This window comes from Lithobates pipiens, unplaced genomic scaffold (genome assembly GCF_037356315.1).
Source record: "Lithobates pipiens isolate NorthernLeopardFrog02 unplaced genomic scaffold, aLitPip1_a1.2 Scaffold_18, whole genome shotgun sequence".
Lineage (NCBI taxonomy): Eukaryota > Metazoa > Chordata > Amphibia > Anura > Ranidae > Lithobates > Lithobates pipiens.
Window position 1 is genome coordinate 638,269,510 of NW_027507758.1, and position 15,772 is coordinate 638,285,281.

A 15,772-nucleotide genomic window follows, 5' to 3' on the forward strand; every position below is an offset into this window, starting at 1 on the left:
CCCAGCCGGATGTTTCAGTTTCCCAGTCTGCGGAGTCGGGGCCCGCTACCCAGTCTGCGGAGTCGGGGCCCGCTACCCAGTCTGCGGAGTCGGGGCCCGCTACCCAGTCTGCGGAGTCGGGGCCCGCTACCCAGTCTGCGGAGTCGGGGCCCGCTACCCAGTCTGCGGAGTCGGGGCCCGCTACCCAGTCTGCGGAGTCGGGGCCCGCTACCCAGTCTGCGGAGTCGGGGCCCGCTACCCAGTCTTCGGAATCAGTGTCCATTAATTGGCCTGTTAAGCTTGTGCCCGTTATTTGGCTTGCCGGACCAGTGCCTGGTGTCCAGCTCACTGAGCCGGGGCCCGTCACCCAGCCTGCTGGGCCGGGGCCCATTACTCAGCTTGCTGAGCCAGTGCCTGTAATCCAGCTTGCCCTTGCAGTACTTGCTGTTCGGCCTAAGGACCCAGAGATCGCTGCCCAGCTCAAAGACCCAGAGCCTTTGCCCGCTGTCTGCCCTGATGTGCCCTGTACCCAGCTTGACGTGCCCTCATCCATGGTGTGGTTTGAGGTCATTAACTGTGGACAATTACACCTAGCTGGAGCGTCCGGAGGCCGCTCCTTTGAGGGGGGGTACTGTCATGAAATGGTCCACCCGTTGGTGGCGCTGTTGATCTCTTGGATTGCAGTACCAGTGTTCACCAGCGGGTGTCTTCTAACACCCAGGGCCTGTAATAAGAGGACATACCTCCTGGTGGCACTATTGGATCCCTGGACTGTAGTACCAGCGCTCACCAACGGGTGTACTCCGGCAGTGTGGAGCAGACAGCACCTGCAGCGATCAGCTGTTACGTGAGGGTAATCAGTAGTCTTATAAAGACCCAGCAAGCCCTAACATGCTTGTCTCAGTATCACACTCTCACCTTTGGACCTGAACCTTTGGACCTGAACCTTTGGACCTGAACCTTTGGACCTGAACCTTTGGACCTGAACCTTTGGACCTGAACCTTTTGGACCTGAACCTTTGGACCTGAACCTTTGGACCTGAACCTTTGGACCTGAACCTGAACCTGGACTTTGTATTTACCTGACCTGTCCCTTCCTGATTCTTAGCCCATCCTGGACCCGTCCCTCTTGTCTCCTGATACCTTGATCCCTGCTCTGCAGCCCATCCATCCGTCCTTACACTTCTACTGTTTCCCCGGTGTTTGACCTCGGCCTGGCTTCCGTTGACGTCACTGGTAGTTTCCATTTATTATATATATATTACTTGTTCTGGTTGGTAGTGCACTGTTTGTTTTCATTTTCCTTTTTATTTATAATAAACACGTTATTACTTCATTCACATGCGTTTGGGTTCCTTCTGTGCAGTCCACACAGTCTGGTCTAATCACTCCCTGACAGTTCATTAGGGTTTTTTATGCTGATTTCCATGGGACAAAGTTTGGGGGAGGGTTTACAACCACTTTAACGGAGTATCTTATGAATTGTCCTTACCTGAAGGTGCACCCAGTTTTTCATGTGTCCCTGCTAAAACCTTCGGTACCTGACCCCTTTCCGAATAGAGGAACTAGACCACCTGAGCCCATCTTAGTTGACGGTAGTGAGGAATATGAGGTGGAGGCCATTCTTGACTGTAGAAGATGGCAAGGGCAAAGACAGTTCCTGATAAAGTGGAAGGGCTGCCGCCCGGTGAGCAGTTCTTGGGAGCCTGATAGTAATTTACACGCTGGAAGATTAATTTGTGCCGCCTTTTTCTCTGCTCATCCCGAAAAGAAAGACGTGTTGGGCACCCGGAGGTTGCCCCTTTTGGGGGGGCAATGTCAGGGCTCTGCTCGTGCTTTGCGGGCAAATCTGCGTGCGTGCATGCACACGCGCACCGTTAGGCAATCAAAGCATCGGCGCGTGTGTTTGCGCCAGTATGCACCTCAGGCGCACGTGCTCAACGGGCACGTATGCGCGCGTCCCGCGTGCACACGTGTGCGCGCTAGTGCGGTTTGGCGCCAGTGGCCCTATTTAAAGGTACAGCTGCATTTGTTCAGTGCTGTTTGTCTGCAGCTTGTACCTGAGACTCCTGTTACCTGTTCTTCTGATTGCTATTTCTGACCCGGCTTACGTCTGACTCTGCTGATCTCTCCTGCCATGATCCTGGCCTGCCTGACTCTGTTTATGGACTGCCTATTTTGATACTGAACCTTTGCTAGCCTGTGACCTTGCCTTTGCCTGTCGTTACTGCCCGATTACCTATCTGCTCCGACCCGGCTTGTCTGACCAACCCTCTGCTTGTTTCAAGTGTGCTGAGTCTATCCAGGATCCACTGCCGCTGTTCCTGTGCCTTCTTCTACCCGGCTGGCTGACCGTCCTCCTGCTCCGCCAGCTTCTGCCAGCCTCTGCCAGTTTCTGCAGTTCCAGCCATCTGGAGGACCATCTCCCCTGCCTGCATCAGCTGCTGCATCCAGCTCAGACACTCCTACCCTGCGGCGCTCACGGAACCACTGTCTTCACTCCAGTGGGCCCTGAACCAGAGTCATAAGAGAAGTCTTCTTCCACCAAGTCAGGCTCACCACCCAGGTAGCTAACAGGACCCCTGAAGCAGACAGGGACATAACCCTGATAAGCAGGGATGAGCCTAAAGCCCCATACACACTATCAGATTTTCTGCTGATTTTGTCTTCAGATTTACCAAAACCATGTAGTGCAAGGGCCTGCCTGATTGCATACAAATTGAAACTCCTAAGGTTTGACCTCATATTATATTGTTTTGGTAAATCTGAAGGAAAAAATCAGCAGAAAATCTGATAGAGTGTATGGGGCTTAACACCCCCGTTCGGTTCGCACCAGAACATGTGAACAGGCAAAAAATTTGGCAGAACACATGAACACCGTTTAAAGTCTATGGGACACGAACATGAAAAATCAAAAGTACTCATTTTAAAGGCTTATATGTAAGTTATTGTCATAAAACGTGTTTGGGTCCTGCCCCTGGGGACATGTATCAATGCAAAAACAAAGTTTTGAAAACTGATATTTTTTCGGGAGCAGTGATTTTAATAATGCTTAAAGTGAAATAAAAATGAAATATTCCTTTAAATATCATGCCTGGGGGTGTATTTAGTATGCCTGCAAAGTGGTACATTTTTTAGAACAATACCACAGCAAAATTACATTTCTAAAGGAAAAATTGTCATTTAAAACTGATCGCGGCTGTAATGAATTGTAGTGTCTTGGCAATATAGGTAAAACTCATTGAAAAAAAGAGCATGGCCCCCCAGTCCATTACCAGTCCCTTTGGGTCCCAAACCCAAATTAAAAAAATTGAGTGAGGGTCTCCCTAAAATCCATACCAGGCCCTTCAGGTCTGGTATAGATTTTAAGGGGAACCTTGTGCCAAAATAAAAAAAATGGCGTAGGGGTCCCCCAAAATCCATACCAGACCCTTATCCGAGCACGCAACCTGGCAGGCCGCAGGAAAAGAGGGGGGACAAGAGAGCTCCTCCCTCCTGAACTATACCAGGCCACATGCTCTCAACATGGGGAGGGTCCTTTGGGGTCTGCCTCATCCCCCAACCCTTGCCCGGTGGTTGTGGGGGTATGCATGTGGGAGGGCTTATCGAAATCTGGAAACCCCCTTTAACAAGGGGACCCCCAGATCCTGGTCCCCACATGTGAATTGGTAATGGGGTACACTGTACCCCTATCATTTCACAAAAAAGTGTCAAAAATAGTAAAAAAAGACAAGAGACAAGTCCTTTATTAAAAAAATAAATAAAAAATGTACCGCTATGTAAATTTACACCGCCCGACAGACCGGAAAAAAAAGCCGCAACCATTCCGCCTCCATAGAAGACTCCCACCGACTGACGTGTCTTCTCTGCGACAGTTATTATACAGCTGAGGGCGGGGCCACCCAGTACATAAACGGGTGACCCCGTCCCCCTCTGATGCCATGGTAAAGCCGGATAGGATGAGGTCGGCTTTGTTATCCACTCCACCAACTCTTCTGTATGTACTGGCTCAATAACATGGACAGTAGCAGAAAGAAAGGACAAGTGTGCCCCACAGCCACCCGCAGATGATGCACCATGTCCACAACCAGCACTGTTGACTGTAGACACAGAGCCTGTTTGCCCTCTTTTAGTGGCCTGTGACCATCTGCCTCTCCTTGGTGGCCTTCCGGACATGATGTATATTTTGTTTTGCAGCATCACACTACACTGTATTGTGTACTGTGTACACCACCAGAAGTGTAGTAGCCCCTGTGGCGTCAGAGGGGTGACCACCCAGTGACGTAAACAGGTGACCCTGCCCTCAGCTATATAAGAACTGTCACAGAGAAGAAGCATCAGTCGGGTGGAGCCTCCCATGGAGGTGGAACGGTTGCGGCTTTTTTTTCTTTTTTGGTTCGTTGAGCGGCGTGAATTTACATCATGGGACATTTTTCTTTTTTAACCACTTTCAGACCGGACCAATTTGCTGGTCAAAGACCAGACCACTTTTTCCGATTCGGCACTGCGTCGCTTTAACTGACAATTGCGCGGTGGTGCGACATGGCTCCCAAACAAAATTGATGTCCTTTTTTTCCCACAAATAGAGCTTTCTTTTGGTGGTATTTGATCACCCCTGCGGTTTTTATTTTTTGCGCTATAAACAAAAATAGAGCGACAATTTTGAAAAAAAACGCATTATTTTTTACTTTTTGTTATAATAAATATCCCCCAAAAATATATAAAAAAACATTTTTTTCCCTCAGTTTAGGCCGATACGTATTCTTCTACATATTTTTGGTAAAAAAAAACGCAATAAGCGATTATTGATTGGTTTTGCGCAAAAGTTATAGCGTTTACAAAATAGGGATAGTTTTATAGCATTTTTATTAATAATTTTTTATTATTATTTTTTTTACTAGTAATGGCGGCGATCAGCGATTTTTATTGTGACTGCGACATTGTGGGGGACCCATCGGACATTTTTGACACATTTTTGGGACCATTGTCATTTATACAGTAATCACTGCTATATAAATGCAGTGATTCCTGTGTAAATGACACTGGCAGTGAAGGGGTTAACCAGTGGGTGGCAGTGTAGGGGTTAAGTGTTCCTAGGGGTGTGTTACTAACTGTGGGGGGGTTGGGCTTTCATGTAGTGAACACTAATCTCTGCTCCAATCACATGGAGCAGAGATCAGCGTCACTAGTTGCTAGGCAGAATGGAGAAATGCTGATTACAACGGCATTTCTTCATTTGGCCACTCCGTGAGACGATCGCGGGTATGCCCGCGGCGATCGAGTCCGCGGGTCCCGCAACCGGACTCACGGGGGTCCCGACCAGCGCGGGAGCGCGCCGCCGGCGGCGCGCTCCCGATGGCAGGGCGGCATATTTAAAAGGACGAACATGTGACTGGGGGGGTGGTACATGTACTGGAGGGGTGGATGTGACTGGGGGGGTGGTACATGTAACTGGGGGGTGGTACATGTAACTGGGGGGTGTATGCGAATGGGGGTGGTACATGTACTGGGGGGTGGTACATGTAACTGGGTAGGTGCATGTGACTGGGGGTAGTACATGTACTGGGGAATGCATGTGACTGGGGGGGTGGTACATGTACTGGAGGGGTGCATGTGACTGGGGGGTGGTACATTTAACTGGGGGGTGGTACATGTAACTGGGGGGTGGTACATGTGACTGGGGGATGGTACGTGTACTGGGGGTGCATTAGACTGGGGGTGGTACATGTGACTGGGGGGTGGTACATGTGACTGGGGGGGTGTATGTGACTTAGGGGGTACATTTCTAAAGAAGTAATTTTCCTTCTTCACTGACAGGCTGCATTGATGGGCACTGAAGAAGAGGCACTGATGGGAATGCACTGATTAGGCAGCTTTGATGGGCACCGATAGGCTGCACTAATATGTAGCACTGATGGGGCTGCACTGATAATCAGTGTAAATGCCCCTGGCACAGCAAAGCCAATTACTGGCTTTCCTTGCCTAAGACAAAAAAAAAAAAAGACTGACAAGCAAAACTTGTACAGAAGATTGATGGACTTGGCATGTTCACCAATGCCAGGAGCCTGGCGGACAAGATGGGTGAACTAGAGATACTGTTGTACGAGGAGGATTTTGGATTTTGTGGGAATTTCAAAGACCTGGTTCAACAGCTCTCATGATTGGCTGGCAACCATTCAAGGGTATACCCTTTATCGTAGGGATAGAGAGGGTAAAAAAGGGGGAGGATTATGCTTATATATCAAGAATAATGTACAAGCGAATGTGAGAGATGACATCACTAAGGAAGCTAGATAGGAGGTGGAATCCTTATGGGTAGAGCTCCAAAGGGATGAAGCTAAGGGGAAAATATTACTGGGAGTATGCTATAGGCTCCCTTAATCTGAGGGCGAAGAGGGGTAGATGGACCTCCTATCACAAGTTGAATTAGCAGCAAGGATGTGAAGTGTTATCATAATGGGGGAATTTTAATTATCCAGACAGACTGGGCGGATGAAACCACACATTGATCTAAGGCTCACCAGTTCCTAAATGTCTTGCAGGACAATTTCATGGTTCAGATGGTAGACGCATCAACCAGAAATAAAGCGTTACTGGATCTACTGATTACCAACAATACAGACCTGATCACGAATGTGGAAATACGGGGCAATTTAGGAAACAGTGATCACAGGTCAATTGGCTTTAGTATAAATTACACAAATAGGAAACATAAGGGGAATACAAAGACACTGAATTTCAAAAGAGCCAACTTCCCTAAACTACAAACGAAAGGCAAAAAGGAGAAAAAAAAATGTAAACAGTAAAAAAGGGAGGACAGACTATATTGTCCCCATAAAGAATGAGGAAGGACATCTGGTTACAAAGGATGGGGAGATGGCGAAGGTATTGAAATTATTCTTCTCCTCAGTCTTCACGGGGGAATCGGGGGCTTCAGTAACCAAAACTGCAGTGTTTATCTTCATGGCACATCACAGGAAGCACCTCCATGGTTAACAGAGGACAGAATTAAAGTTAGACTTGGGAAACTTAACATTAATAAATCACCGGGACCAGATGGCTTTCATCCAAGGGTACTTAGGGAACTCAGTCAAGTAATTGTCAGACCATTGTTTCTAATTTTTACTGACAGTCTACTGACTGGAATGGTACCAGCTGATTGGAGAAAAGCCAATGTAGCACCAATATTTAAAAAGGGCCCAAAATACATCCCTGGGAATTACAGGCCAATTAGCCTAACATCAATAGTAATGTAAACTCTTGGAGGGGATAAGGGAATATATACAAGATTTTATTAACGAGAACAGTATCATTAACAGTAATCAGCATGGATTCATGAAGAATTGTTCTTGCCAAACCAATCTATTAAACTTCTATGAGGAGGCGAGTTTTCATCTAGATAAAGGAAGGCCCGTAGACGTGGTGTATCTGAATTTTGCAAAGGCATTTGACACAGTTCCCTATAAACATTTATTGTATAAAATAAGGTCCATTGGCATGGACCATGGGGTGAGTAAGTGGATTGAAAACTGTCTAATTCAGAGGGTGATGATAAATGGGGAGTACTCAGAATGGTCAGAGGGGAGGAATGTCTATGCTGGGCAGTCACTTCTCCACAGGATGTGGAAACCTTGCAAAAAGATCTGCAAAATTAATAGGGTGGGCAACTACATGGCAAATGAGGTTTAATGTAGAAACATTTAAAATAATGCATTTGGGTGGCAAGAATATGAATGCTATCTATAGACTGGGGGGAGAACCTCTGGGGGAATCTAGGATGGAAAAGGAGCTGAGGGTCCTAGTAGATGATAGGCTCAGCAATGGCATGCAATGCCAAGCTGCTGCTAACAAAGCAGACAGAATATTGGCATTAAAAAGGGGATCAACTCCAGCGATAAAATGATAATTCTCCCGCTCTACAAGACTCTGGTCCGGCCGAACCTGGAGTATGCTGTCCAGTTCTGGGCACCAGTCCTCAGGAAGGATATGCTGGAAATGGACTGAGTACAAAGAAGGGCAACAAAGCCAATAAAGGGTCTGGAGGATATTAGTTATGAGGAAAGGTTGTGAGCACTGAACTTATTCTCTCTGGAGAAGTGACGCTTGAGAGGGGATATTATTTCAATTTATAAATACCGGAATGTTGACCCCACAATAGGGAGAAAAAGTTTTCATGGAAGGGAATTTAACAAGACTCATGGCCACTCATTGAAATTAGAAGAAAAAAGGTTTAAAGGGGTTGTAAAGGTTCCTGTTTTTTTCACCTTAATGCATCCTATGCATTAAGGTGAAAAATCATCTGACGATTACCGCCCCCCATTTTACTTACTTTCTTACTTACGCATTGCAAATGTGCTGGATCTTTGCCCAGAGTTCTCGGCTCTTCATTGGATAGATTGATAGCAGCACAGCCATTGGCTCGCTCTGCTGTCAATCAAATCCAATGACGCGGGCACCGGGGGGCAGGGCTGAGTTTTGCACTCGTCGGCTATGGATACTGAATGCAGGACTCGGGAGGGAGCCCGCAAGGTAACCCCCCGGGAGAGCACTTCCCAAAGGGGTTATCTGAGATGGGGAGGAGCTAGGAGAGCCACCAGGGGACCCCAGAAAACACCATTCGGGGCCACTTTGTGCAAAACAAGCAAAAAAATTAAAATCGAACCTATAGTATCACTTTAACCTTAAACTATGTAGAGGGTTCATAGTTTCATAGTTAGTTAGGTTGAATAAAGACATCAGTCCATCCAGTTCAACCTGAGTGAGTGTCTACAATTGTCCCTATCCCTGTACACACTCAGTTCTGTCCCTACCCTCAAGGAGCCCACAATCCTTGGTCCCCATTCATATACTAGGGCTAATTTTTGACAGAGGCCAATTAACCTACCTGCATGTCTTTGGATTGTGGGAGGAAACCAGAGTACCCAGAGGAAACCCACGCAGGCACAGGGAGAACATGCAAACTCCAGGCAGGTAATGTCGTGGTTGGGATTTGAACCAGCGACCCTTCTTACTGCTAGGTGAGAGTGCTAACCACTACAACACTATGCCGCCCTGTAAGAGTGGTAAGGATGTGGAATTCCCTTCCACAGGTGGTGGTCTCAGTGGGGGGCATCCATGGTTTCAAGAAACTAATAGATAAGTACCTGAAAGACCACAACATACAGGGATATACAATGTAATACTGACATAATCACACACATGGGTTTGACTTGTGTCTTTTTTCAACCTCACCTACTATGTAACTATGTATAATCCTCCTTGGAAGAAATAAAGGACAGAGGAATATCTGACTTACATATTTGGATGAAGAAGGGATACACCTGGAGGTTCTCTATGACATCATGCCTGATATGACCCATTCATTCATAATGGTCTGATCATTTGGTGACAGTCCAATTTTTAAGTATATTTCATGGAAGTGTTGGCGAGTAATTGAAAGAGATTTTTGCACTGGGAAAATGGGTGATCCGGAGTGTACTATTTTATGGACACTTAGACAATTTATTGGTGGATATATGATTGCTAAAGGAGATTATTATTACATAATTTATCATTGAAGGATCATAGCGCCGGAAATATATATTTTTGTTTTATTTTACTTGTTTGCTGAGCACTGAATGTATAAATTCACAATGGCTGGATTAATGCTTGTAACGTGTCCAAAAAATATTTAAAAACATAGACCTTTAACTACTTTAGATCCGCACTATAGCTGAATGATGGCTACAGCGTGGATCTGCTTTGTCTGGAGGGCGTCAATAGACAAGCTGGCCACACTCCCAATGTCAGCCAATGTCAGCCAATGACAGCTAATCACGTGATGTAAACAGAGGATCGTAATCTTTTTTTTTCTTCTCACGCCAACAACATCTGTGGCAGAGACTTGTTCCTGAGTAAGCACCTTGTTGGCTGCTAGGCCTTGTGAGAGAGGGACTGTCCAACCTGAGTGACCATCCAGCTGCGAATGGCAATTCTCTGGATGCAGTCAAAGTAAGCAAGTTCTTTCATATTGACTTTGACACTAAGGCCGCGTACACACGGGCGGACTGTCTGTCCAACTTAGTCCGCTGAAACACATTTCAGCGGACAGTCCGCTCGTGTGTGGGCTTCAGCGGGCTTTTTCAACGGACAGTCTGGCGGACTAAGTCTTTTTCGGAATTTCCGTAATACAGTCCGTCCAACTTTGGTTTCAGCGGACAGTCCGCTCGTGAGTAGGCTAGTTGGACGGACTAAGTATGGCGCATGCTCAGAAAGGATTTACACGGCGAAAGGTTGCATTGCAGTGTATTGGACGTCGTATTTCTAGTCCCGTCGTACGTGCTGTACACGTCATCGCGCAAGCTTTCAGCGGACTGTCTGTTCATCGTGTGTGGTCAAGTCCGTTCATTCGAAAGTAGGACGGACTGTCTGTCGGATTGTCTGACGGACTTAGTTGGCCAGACAGTCCGCCCGTGTGTACGCGGCTTAAGAGTACCTGAACTTCCTTTCCAACCCTCTGATCCCTTTTTAAGAGACTGTTCATTGTCTACGGTTTTTGCAAATAAAATCCATTTAAGTGGATCTGTCGTCAGTCTCTCAAGTTACTGGGCCATCTACCACGGGACAGCCCTTGACCATGAAGTGAGGAGAAAGAAGGTAACGATAAGCCCAAATCTAACCAGCAGCTCCTTCGGGGGTTAATGCTACATAAGGTTTGACATGTTGGGTATCTATTTACTCGGTGCCACCTCAGCTTTTATATTTTACCAAAATTGTGTAATTTCTTCCATTTCTTTGCACTAGAATTCACTTTAGTGTATTTGTAGTAATATCATATGACATAAAAAATTGAAACTACCACTATTTTATTCTCTAGGGTGTCTGCTTTCAGAAAATATATCATGTTTATATAATCTTCAGGCCAACAGTGATTTTTTTTTTTTTTTTTAAACAATGCAAAAACGGTTCTGGCAGCGAAACGGTTAAAGTTGATTAAAAAAAAAATCTGTGGAGGTCACATGACTCCTGTGCAGAATGGAGTTGAAGTCTGCAGCCAGATACCATCAGGAAATTCAGATGTGACAGGAAACATTGTTTCTAATGTCTATTGAATGTTTGTTGCATTAAAGTTCATTAAACCAAAAAAAAATGTGGAGCTCCACTCTTGGAAGACAGGAAGACTCTATGGTAGACAGGAAGTGATGTCAGGTACAGAAAGGACGTTCCAGGTGAGAGGCGAGTCGGGAGGAAGTAGAGAGGAGACGTTGCTGGAAAAGGCAGCAGAGGAGGTAATAAGATCTTATTTTCTATTTACACCCAGTAACCCCCGTCATGTCCGTCCTCTTCCTCCATAGTCACTGTGAGGTCTTTTATCTCCAGCAGATGATGATACACACATATATAGTGTGGGAATGTAGAAAAACCCCTTCAGGGAGGATCAGTTGATGATAAATAGTGATGGGCTCTGGTGTGTTGAGAACCCCAAATTCTCGATCCCGCCAAGAAATCGACGCTGCACAGCGCTAATCATAGGTAGTGAGACATTTCCTGGTCTCCAGATGCACAGATTGGGAAATGTCTCCCTGCCTGTGCAGTGTCGGCTTCCTGGCGGGATCGGGAATGTGGGGTTTCCAACAAACCGGAGCCCATCACTAATGATGCATATATCTTCCTTTCAAAGTTGACCATACATGGTTCAGTTTTATCGTTCAGCCAGCGGGATGGGCAAAAAAAAAATTTGAATGGATTCGACTTGGGCAGAGTGATTCATTTTAGTGAGTCGAATCATTTGGATCAGTTCAGTGAAATGACTGAATCGACTCATGACTCATTTCTTCAAAGCTAAGAGTAAGGATCATAACTGCAGTTTTTTGATACACTCAGTCAGTACAGTAAGCTTATTAGATGTTAAGTAACTTTATTTTGCTGCAATAACTATTCTATAAACTGCAATACAGCAAAAAAAGAGAGAAGCCGATACCTTGAATTATGCATGAGCACTGAGCTCTCTAGACTGTGAGTCATTCATAGATTCAAGAGTCATGCTGCCGGCTCATATATGCACAGTGCATTTTAAAATACAGAATGATTGTGTGCTCTCTGTGCTTTAGGCTGGATTCACACAGTGCTGCGTTCAGTGCACCGTGTGACATCTGTGCAAATCGCATGAGATGTCTGTGCGATGCAAATTCAGCCATACATATTTGTATGGCTGAATTTGCCTCACATTTGGATCAAAGTCGTGCAGATTTGATTCCTTTCTGAATTGACAGTTTGCACTGCGATATGCAAACCGCAATCGCATAGGGCACTGTGGTGCGATGAGCGAACTGCAGGGTTTCCCGCATGATTGCACCAATGTAAACCGAGCCTCATTCAAAGACTTCTCACAGCAACTCATGAATCTAATGTGACCTGAAGAGTCACTCATACATTCAGGAGTTATACTGCTCTGCTAACTCACACAACTCATGAACCTAATGAGTCACTCATACATTCAGGAGTTATACTGCTCTGCTAACTCACACAACTCGTGAATCTAATGAGTCACTTATAGATTCAGGAGCTATACTGCTGTGCTAACTCACACAACTCGTGAACCTAATGAGTCGCTCATAGATTCAGGAGTTATACTCTCTGCTAACTCACACCACTCATGACTAAAAAGATTCAGGAGCTCATGTTTCAAAATATAATGTTGATACTTATGTGCTCTCTTCCTGAGTGTGTCATCACAGACTGGACTTGACTGACTAGCTACTGCCTGCTTCACGCACAGACATCATACAAAAGAGAACCCTGTGTGCTCTGTGATTTATTCAGAAACTTGAAGTCTTGATGGCTCACAAATCAGGTTATAGCTAATTTTACAAATCAGGAGCTGAGGCTGCTGTTTTTTCAGCTCCCTACACATCCTGAAAGGGGGGGATCTTCGACAATGAATTTAATCAGATTCACTTTCATGATTCGATTCATTCAAACTCTGTAGTGAGTTGGTTCACTGATTTGATTCAGTAGCCAAGCCTAGAATGGATTCCCCCATCCACACATTGGAGGAGAATGGGGGTATTCTCCCCACTGCACTATTATATTCTGATAATGGGGGGCGCTCCTCCGCTCTCAGAATACACAGATCAGTGATGAAGCTATTGGTTGCAGTGCTGATCGAGTGACTTTTATCTGGCAGTGACCACACATGGATGGAATTGTGACCGATCCCTGCTGAACCAGCTGAATTTCCATGTATCTATGGTCAAATCTCAGGTCACCATGGTGACTAGAAATGGTGTCCTGGCCCCTGGGCTCTTGTCAGTCCATTCTTACTGTTGGGCTGAATAATGTTTCTGCCTGAAACCCGGACACATTATTCAGACAGAAATGTGTCTTGGAGCAGGGCCAGGCGGGAGGGTGAGGGGAGGGAGGAGGAGGCACCCTACCTGTGAAGTCAGGGGTGGACTGGGCAGGACAGTGGCAGGAGAGGACTCCTCTCACTGAGCTCCCACTGCCGATCTTTCTCCTTTCCGTGGCCGCATTACTGTCACCATCGGCTCCTGCTTCCACCCACATTTGTCTGTGTCCCTGCAGAGCCCTCCAGCAGAACAGAGAGGAAGGAGTGGGACCGAATCTCCAACATGGCGTCACCTCAGCACTGCCACAAAGATACCCACAAGGTGCTGAGAAACAGGACTACAGAGTCCTTACAGGAGTAACCAGGACAAACCTGCAAAGCAGCCAGCTAAGAGACCAGCCAGGGAGGGACATGCTGCTTTATGTACACAAGATGTCCTCTCAATCCACTCTGCTCTCACACACTGCTGGGGGAGATGTACAGGACATGCATGAGGACACAGGGGAGGGGGGATTGTATTACTGTCCTGTGTTGTGCACCCAATGTCCTGCATTCTGCATCCAAATTACTTACCCTGCCCCGGGCGCTGACAACCCATGCTACCCTAATATAAACTTTCTCCTAACCTTTTTAGCTGGCTCCTAGATTCAAAGCAAATTTGTCAAGCCCTCACTGACTTCCTCCCCTCACCCTCATCTCTTTCATTATGTAAGTCATGCTGAAATAATCTCCCATTGGCTGAGCAATATTCTCATTTGTCTCTGAGCTCCTTCTTGCTATTCCTCGTCCTGCCTGTTGTTTCCTTGGATTGATTTTCTGTGTAGTGACCCTGGCTTCATCTCTTGGGTGAGCTTTTCTGTTGCTTGTCCTGACCTTTATCCTGATTCCTGGATCTCCTCCTCATCTCTCCTCCATATCCTCTTACACAGCTTTTCTCCACACCTGCAGTGACCCTGGGGGGTGGAAACTTGGCACCAGCACTCAGCAAAATCCATCCCCACCATTAGGAGCTCTGGAGAAAATTGTCTGCTATTTACACTCCGTTCCTCCGCTTGTCATCCGATCACAAGAGAGCTTACTTTCACAGATTCCTGACAGATTTCTGTATGGTAAAGGTCAAAGTTCACTCTTCACTTTAGGAGAGGTAGGACGCACCCAGGAACAATGATGTGGTTTGCATGTGAGCCTCATATAAAGGACCCCTCAAATCACCCCATCCAAATGTCCCATCCAAATGTCAATATGTCTTATGACATCACACTGACCTCACAGCTCCTCCTCCCAGTGTCCCTCCATCTGGCTTTTTTACTGATCTTCTTAGGATGTGGGCGGACACTTGGCATCCACACTAGCAAAAGGGACTGTTGGACCTGCATTGCATGTAATGATGTCAGAATGCCTGCTACAAGCTTTTAACCTGCATAGTGGGGGGGTTCTGTGTGGGTAAATAATACCTCAGTCTGAAGTGGGGCTTTAATAAAATGGAGGCCTGAATTGTGAGGTGAGGAAGATTCTGGGAAAATCATTTGTTTTTACTATTTGTGTTCATATCCTTAGAGTTTTCCTCCTGTGCAGTCTGGAGAACATATGGCCTTCACATTGCCTCCACCTCCCTGCCCAATAGAATAGAGAAATAAAAAGAAGATTATAGAAGTCATCAGAGAGATCACAAGGAGAGGTGAGCGGTGCTGGGAATTCTGGGACATTATCCAGTAACAGACAAGGGATGTGTCTGGATGGTGACTGTATCATTGTGTGTGTCAGGTTCCTATTAGGTGTCAGGATGTCACTGTCTATTTTTCCATGGAGGAGAGGGAGTATTTAGGACATGAGGATCTCTACAAGGACGTCATGATGGACAATCAGCCGCCCCTCACATCACCGGGTAAGAGGAGACTTTTTATTGTAAAGGAGAGAGCAGAACGGAGGGTCCAACAAGATCCCCCATCATCTAATAAACACATAGAAACAATGTATTCAGTCAGTGTGTGTGTTTCCTACAGATGGATCCAGTAATGGGAACCCACCAGAGAGATGTCCCCGTCCTCTGTATTTCCAGGATTTCACACAGGAAGGTCACACCATCCCTCACCATCATCAGGTAGATGAGGAACAGTCACTGATAGTATCATTAGGATCTGTACATTATCTGCATTGTTACAATTGATGTCATTTTTATTGTATATTCAGAGTGGAAACCTGAGAGATTCTAAAGTTGAAGTTAAAGAAGAGATAAAAGAGGAGGATGATAAAGATGGGGTCATGGAGGCGTCAGAGTATCTTAAAGAACACAAAAATCTGTACCAGGACACCATGGTGGAGTCATCCAGCTACAGAAACCCATCAGAGAGATGTCCCCGTCCTCTGTATTCCTGGGATTCCCCACAGGAAGGTCACACCATCCCCCACCATCATCAGGTAGATGATTGACAATTATTGGTAGTTCTGATTTATACACAGCATGTT

The 15,772-nt window shown here is 46.1% G+C and overlaps 2 protein-coding genes across 2 annotated transcripts in view; both read left to right on the top strand.

The window, feature by feature from the left end:
- The window catches only part of LOC143986898 (uncharacterized), a 1,277,526-nt gene that overhangs the window by 743,166 nt on the left and 518,588 nt on the right, over window positions 1–15,772 (top strand). The gene's annotated exons all lie outside the window — the stretch shown is intronic.
- On the top strand, window positions 14,556–15,751 carry LOC143989896 (uncharacterized). Its single transcript, XM_077490175.1, has 3 exons — window positions 14,556–15,191; window positions 15,310–15,407; window positions 15,497–15,751. Exons 1-3 carry the CDS (start codon window positions 15,110–15,112, stop codon window positions 15,734–15,736), a joined length of 420 nt encoding a protein of 139 aa, XP_077346301.1. The 5' UTR covers window positions 14,556–15,109; the 3' UTR covers window positions 15,737–15,751.